This window comes from Elephantulus edwardii, unplaced genomic scaffold, assembly GCF_000299155.1.
Source record: "Elephantulus edwardii isolate Elephantulus edwardi_28Jun2011 unplaced genomic scaffold, EleEdw1.0 scaffold00048, whole genome shotgun sequence".
Lineage (NCBI taxonomy): Eukaryota > Metazoa > Chordata > Mammalia > Macroscelidea > Macroscelididae > Elephantulus > Elephantulus edwardii.
The window spans coordinates 2,625,636-2,632,769 of NW_006399798.1; the positions used below are offsets into that span (position 1 = coordinate 2,625,636).

Below are 7,134 nucleotides of genomic sequence, written 5' to 3' on the forward strand. Positions count from 1 at the left end.
CCCTGCCTCCGCGGGCCAATGAGCGCGTGGGGGCCGGCGGCACCCGGCCGTATTGTTCGTGGCGCAGGGTCTGGCATCGCGCGCGGGCTCTGGGCGCGTAGGTCTCCCGGCGCCCGCCGGCCCCAGGCGGAGGAAGGAAACGCACAGCCGCCCGGATAAGTGCTGTGGGGGCCCCCAGTCCTGCTAGGCCGGGGCGCGGCTCCCTCCTGGCAGTGTTTTCCGGGCACCAAGCCATTGTTTGGACACGGGAGGGAAGTGGGAACGGGGCGCCACGGCCTCCGCCTCCCGGCGCTTGGAGCCGGCCCCGCCCGCCCTCGCGCATTCTCTGGGTCTGAAGCAAGGCTCCCTATTTATTGTGTGCGGGAGCAAAAGGGGCCGGGCTGGGGCAGAAGCAGGAGAGAAGTTTTTTTGGGATCACGGACAGCCCCAAAAGAGCATCTCAGTTTCTTCGCAGAGGACAGAGGGGACGGTGCGTCCACTGAACACGGCCGCCGGGCTGAAGAAACGCTGCCAGCTGCTCGGACTTGCCAACCTGCCGAAAAGGGGAAATCCAACTCAAGTTTTGGGGCGCATGGAGGGAGACAAGCCTTTGCAACTTAATTCCACGATTTTAAGGAAACGAATGTTGAGGAGAGGACAGCGAGTAAACGTGTTTGGAACCTAGGACTGAGTTTTCTCGCAGTGGTATTCCAGGTGGCCTTTCGGATCAATTGGCCGGCACAGAAAGGACACCGGGCCACATGAGAGAACTGGACCTGCGGCTGAGGTCCTCGGCCCCAGATGACCACGTACATCAAGTAGATCTTGAGTCAGAGGAAATGAAGCCCAGGATCAGAAGAGAGTTAGGTTGACCTTTCTGTGCATGGAGCCTTCACTACCCAGTGGCTGAGCGCTGGGCAGCTAGCGGAAAGGTCTGAGGTTCAAACCCACCCTCTGCCGGAGAGGGATGTGGCAGTCGCTTCCCTAAGGTGACGGCTTTGGAAATCCTCTAACGAGCAGTTCTGCTCTGTCCTAGACGGTGGCTTTTGTCAGTGAGTAACTTTATTATCTGCATCAATACAATAACTCGATGAAAATGCAGTTTCTGGTTTTATGTTTCTACCTTGGATGCCTGGCGAAGTCCTCTTTCTGTTAAGCAAATTAAAAAGCCGTTTCTTGTTCCAGGAGACTGTCTAAATGTAATTTGGATCATTAAAACCACATTTGTAAAGGATTCTGCGGAAGAAAATGTCTTTTTTTCTTTCCTAATGGAAAGGCCGACAGTAGACAATTGCTCACCTTAGCTGGGATTTTAAACCTAAGGTGCAGTTCATTTGGTTAAAAGTTCATTGGCTCTTGAGAGAACGTATGATCTTGGGAGGCTTGCAAACTCAGATATTGTTTCTGAAAGAGGGAAGAGTGGACCAGGAATGCTTGCTACCTGAGAGGCAGCTGCATACTTTTCTAGGCAGTTTTTCTCCCTGGAATTGGAATTTATACTGGCAGTCAGATTTTGATGGGAAATTTTGCTTCTGCTTTGTGATCTGTGGGATTTCAGGTACTCGGCTTTTTATTTTCGCCCTTTGTGAGCCTTTAAGAAAGAGAATTCCTTCTTTCCTGAGACACATTTGCCTGAAATTTGACCACAAATGGAAAAGTCCGTCTTGTGGCAGGTTTAAGGTGCACACTCTTCACCCGACTTCTGACACCGAGCTCGGTGAGGGGAATGGTATTTGTTGCTGTCAAAAGCTTACTTGGAGAATTACTGCTGACAGATTTGACGAGCATGACGTTTCCTCAGCTGAGCACAGCGAGGGCATGGTCCAAAAGTCGCGAACTGTTCCTTCCAAATAAAACCAGGACGAATGCGATAAAAAAGAATCCCAGGGGTGCAGCTGGTCAGAACAGGGCGCTGGGCTGAAACAGACCCTGTTTTCTGGATTGAGGGACATGTTGGTTGTAGGTTTGGCGTTTGGTTGGGTTTTTTTTTTTTATCTTTGTTGTTTGTGTGTGTGTGTTTTTGAGGGACACGTTTTAAGAATTATTGAGACAAATTAGGATCAATTGTCTCATTGTTCCCTTAGCAAATATTAACTTGGAGCTCTGGTGGCCTGGTGCTGCACTGCAATCCTGAAGGTGTGTGGTTCAAACCCAGCAGCTGCTCCGGGGGAGAAAGATGGGCAGTCTCCTCCCAAGCAATTAACTGACTCTGAAACCCACCAGACGGTCACCTTTGGGTTGGTTCCAACCCGTCGGTACACAGCAATAAGAAGCCCTTTTAAGATGCCAGAGTGGATAACAGTGCTTTCTAGAACATTCTGTGCCATGTCTACACTGGCCACCACCGTGGCCTCTGTGCATACTTGACTAACAAGTACATGGATGGGGAACGGACATTTTGGTTTTATTTCATTTTAACTTAGTAAAATTAAAATAGACATGTGGTATGGAGATCTGCAGAAAAGAAATAAACAGGTTTTCTGTAGCAGACTTAGAACTCTGGCTTAGGGGGTGGAGAGTGTTGCTGCCGACCCAAAGGCGAGTGGTTCAAATCCACCAGCGGCTCTGAGGAAGTAAGATGGGCATCTCCTTCCATGTGATTTGCAGCCTGTGAAAACCCCCTAGAGGGTCAGCTATGAGCCAGTTCTGACTCCACAGTCGGAGAGTTTTGACAGGCTTAAATCAGACGTTTGTTCGATAAATAAGGTTGAAACCACTTTCCGTTTAAGTGAAAGTAACTTAGTAATTTAAATCGATCCTGGAACTGGAACAATTTAACTCCACTTACAAGTAGTGTACAAGCAGTTGTGGGAATGTTTAAAACTTGTAAAAAGAAAGAAATCGAAATTCCCGCACACGAGCGCAGTGGGAGCAAACAATGGCTTCTCGATGTGTTCCTTCTACGTGAGGGGTGACACCAGAGACAACAGCTCACTGATGTTTGCATGACCACTGACCACGGAGAGCGTGCCGACCTGCTGCTGCTGTGTGACCGCGAACACGGGGACAGAAAGCTAGAAGGACATGAGCAGGTGGGGGTGGTGTCTCAAATCCTGGAAGAGTCTGGAATTATGTCAAGCTAGTGACCCTGCCAAGCCAACTTTGGCAAGTAAAGCCCGATAATGTTAATTACATCTCAAAAAAACAGTTCCACAGACAGCTCTTAGTGTAAGAACAAGGGCGGGCTTCCGCAAACAGCCGAAAGGAGTAAACTGTTGGGTCCACCTGGGGACCGTCCAACCCTCTGCCTGCAGCCTGTTCCGTCTGCAGTCTGGCACAGGGCGTGGGGGCAGGGAGAGCGTGTATGTATGCCGACAAGCGCAGGATTTCAGATTTAACGTGATGGCTTTGCCCACACTTCCAGCCGGACTGAGGTGTGACCAGCAGGCTAGGCTGCTCTCTTACCCTGTGTGGATACGTTAGATAAATGTTGTAAATATAGCTCGCAGTGTTTATGTACCAGAGCTCAAGGAAAAATAAGCAAGACTCCTGGCTTGCAGGGGTTCTATGTGGGTAAAAATCCCCAGGGCATGAAGGACAAGTAACAAAGACCCTTAACTCCCTTCCACCTCCCCACCCTCATCCCCTGGCAGGCTGCAAAGGTACCTGAGGACACTGGCAGCACCCACACTGCTGAGAGCAGCTTCCAGGGAGCCCTGTCTCCACATCTCCCATTTTGGCCTGGTGGGGCTGGGAAGGGGACAGTGGGGCCTCCGCGGGAAGTCCTCACCTTCCAGGCAGTGCTCCCACCTGTCTGCCGGTGAGTGGAGGCTGGCTTCCTGCTCGGATGCTGAAGTTTGAGTGGAGCATCCAGACTCAGAGACACCAGGGAGAAAGGCCTGGAGACCCACTTCTGAAAGTAGCCAGTGAAAATCCTATAAGGTTATAAGAGTCCGACCCTGTTAGGCCTGAAGTCACCATGACATGGGACTGAGCCTATGGTCATTAGCCCACGCCAAGGCAGACAGGACCATGGCCAGTCCTGCAGCCCTCGGCACCCAGCAGGCCTCTAAGGTCTTAGGGGACCACGAGAAGTGGTGTTAGAAGCAGTAGCCTCTAAAGCTCCCAGGATGTTCCCCACATCTCCTGACCTCCTGCAATCTGCCCTAAAGACCACATAGACCCACCAGGTCTCGCACAAGAGCATTAAAGAACTTAGCTGCAGGTGAGCCAGAATGACCACTTTGATGAGGCGGCTTTGGAAGGGTGGGCAGCAGTCACTGTGAGGAGGTGGACATCGCACCAGGCAGCGCCATTCGCTCCGCATGCAGTTGGACCAGCCCTGATCCCAGCATCTGACTACACATCTTTATGTCCTTATGTCCAATGTGCCCGTGTGGAGAAGCATGGGCGCATATGTGCTCTAGTAAAGCGTACGGGGCCTCCTCTGTTATTCTTTAAACTCTTGATGATCTGCCCACCCAGAGAGCCCGGTTCTCACACACACACACACACACATGCGCGCATGCACGCGTATGATTAATGCATTGATACGGCCACCGTCACCACATTCTTAGCAGCGCCATGATTCCAAGTCAAACCAGGGATCTCCTGACCACCGGCTGCCTGGCAGACATCAGTGGGCTCCTAACACAGATTTATCATGTCTGTTTCACCAGCACCTCTGTGCTCTCTCTCTTATGTTTTGTTCCATTGTAACTTCTATGCACCATGTTTTGTTTATTCATCATCTGTCCCTGGACTAGTCCACAGCCCATGAGTTTCCTGGATGCTGGGGACACCTTTAGTACCTCCACAGTTGTCCAGGTATGATACTCCAGCCCCTGGGGTTCAGGAAAGATGGATCTGAGGACATTACAAATCTTCCTTCAAAGAAAACCCATGTTCCATTTCTCCCTCTTCACAAATGGGTTCCTTCTCATCTAAATGGATGCACATAAAGAAATGTCATTGAGGTCACAGAAAGGGGTTTTGTTTTCCATCTTTTTCACTGCTCTTTGGAGGGAGGGTGTGATGTGTTGTCTTAAAGGCTAATATATAAAAAGAGAAAGCTGCTTTTCCTGAAACATGTTGGCAAAAATATCAGGGAAAAAATCATCAGAGAGATTGTGCAAGAGAGTGCTGAGGCCCCGCTGCAGCTGCATCATGAGCTCAGTGTGGTCACGTCAGTGAGCTCCAGCGTGACTGTGTCAGTGGGCTCCAGCGTGGCAGTGACTCCAGCGTGGCCGCATCAGTGAGCTCCAGCGTGACTGTCAATGAGCTCCAGTGTGGCCACGTCAGTGAGCTCCAGCATGGCTGCAGTGTGGCTGCGGCAGTGAGCTCCAGTGTGACCGCATCAGTGGGCTCCAGCGTGGCCGCGTCAGTGAGCTCCAGCGTGACTGGCAATGAGCTCCAGTGTGGCCGCGTCAGTGGACTCCAGCATGGCCGCAGCGTGTCTGAGTCAGTGAGCTCCAGCGTGGCTGCAACGTGGCTGCGTCAGTGAGCTCCATTGTGCCCAGGACTGTGAGGACGGGCAAAGCTCCTTCATATACTCTGGGCATGTTGTTAGGAGGAGCGAGTCTTTGGAAAAGGTCTTCATGTTTGGAAAGGTCAGCGAGGGAGGGAAAGACCCTAAACAAAATGGGCTGACACAACGACTTTAACAATGAGCTCGGGAATGCCAGAAGTGTCCAGGATGGCACAGGATAGGGGAGGGTTCAGATTCATTTTTTATAGGGTTGATATGAACTATAGTTAACTGATGACATTTAACAATGACAATGGTCAACTTTGCCATGGCTAGATCAAGAAACCTTTGTCCAAATCAAGTAAGGAAACACTGCCTGGTTTAAAAGGAAAGGTGAGTGTCAGTGTTGTATCTTCTCTCCATACTTACTCAATCTGTATTCTGAGCAAGGACTGTATGAAGAAGAATGTGGCATCAGAAGGAAGATTCACTAACAAGCAATGTTATGCAGATGCCACAACCTTTCTTATTGAAATTAAGGAGGACTTAAAGCGCTTACTACAGAGGATCAAAGACTGCAGCTTTTGATATGAACAACATTTCAACATTAGGAAAACAAGATCCTCACCAGTGGGCTGATAGACATGACAGGTGGAGAGAAGATTGAAGTGTCACTGATGGCCAGGTGTTTCCAGCCACAAAGCAGCTGGTGGATTTGAACCACCAACCTTTTGATTAATAAGCAAGTACTTAATGACTTCACTTCCAGGACTCCTTACTCTGGACTTCTAAGCCCTTTTAGGGTTAGAGACCAATGGCTAGGTGCTAAAAACAAGCTAGACATACTAGAAAACAACCCCAAAGCACTGCCGTTGATTCTCATTCACGGTGGCCATACAGGACAGGGCCGAGCAGACCCATGGGGTCTTGAAGGCTGTCATCTCTGCAGAAAGGAAGGCCGGTGATGTGGTGCATGATGGCACCAGGCTGCTAACTGAACGGTCAGTGCTTTAAGCTCACCAGCTCGTCACTTTCTCTGGACCTTCACAGGCTCAGAAGCCCTTGGAGGGCCAGGAGATGTTGGGATTTAACAACACTGGACTGTAGTGAGTGGTTTGGTTTGGTGACCTTTACAGACGCCGACTGCTGAATCTTTCTCTCAAGTGGCTGGAGGGTTGAATCCACAGACCTTTCGGTTAGTGCTTAACCAAATGCTTCATCCCTGTGCCGTGAGGCTTCTCAAGCAAAACATGCTGTGTGCCATCAAGTTGGAACTGACCGTAGCCAACGCTCCAGCGGGTTTTCAGAGGCGGTAAAACCACACAGGAGGAGATTGCCTGTCCTTGTTCCTCAGGAACGGCTGAGGATTTGAACCACATGCCTTTGGGATTGCAGCACAGCGCTCACCACTACGCAACCAGAGCTCCCTCAAGCTACACATGCTCTGTCTAATGCTGCACAACTCACAGCTCACAAGCTGGCAGGCCCAGCACCTCCTTCTTTGAGCTTTGGCTCCTGGCTCGCAAAATGGCCCACACCTGCTACTGTCCTGCACATTTTGACACTGCAGTTTTTGCCTCTTTGCTGGTGAATATGAAAAAAAAGGCTGGCGGCTGCGGCCGGAGCTGCTGCGGCGCCGAGGCTGAGGCAGAGGCCGGGGAGTTGCGCCTTGCTGACGCGCCCGACCTGCACGGCTTGTCTGAGCCAGCCCGGGCGTCTCAGCGGCTCTGCGCAGCGCTCCAGCGAAG

The 7,134-nt window shown here is 50.9% G+C and overlaps 1 protein-coding gene across 1 annotated transcript in view; it reads right to left on the reverse strand.

The window, feature by feature from the left end:
* CBX2 (chromobox homolog 2) overlaps positions 1-322 on the reverse strand; it is a 6,817-nt gene extending 6,495 nt beyond the window's left edge. The window contains exon 1 of the mRNA XM_006886336.1: positions 44-322. Coding sequence (XP_006886398.1) covers positions 44-322 — 279 coding nt within the window. The remainder of the gene's footprint in view (positions 1-43) is intronic.
* Positions 323-7,134: the final 6,812 nt, after the last annotated feature.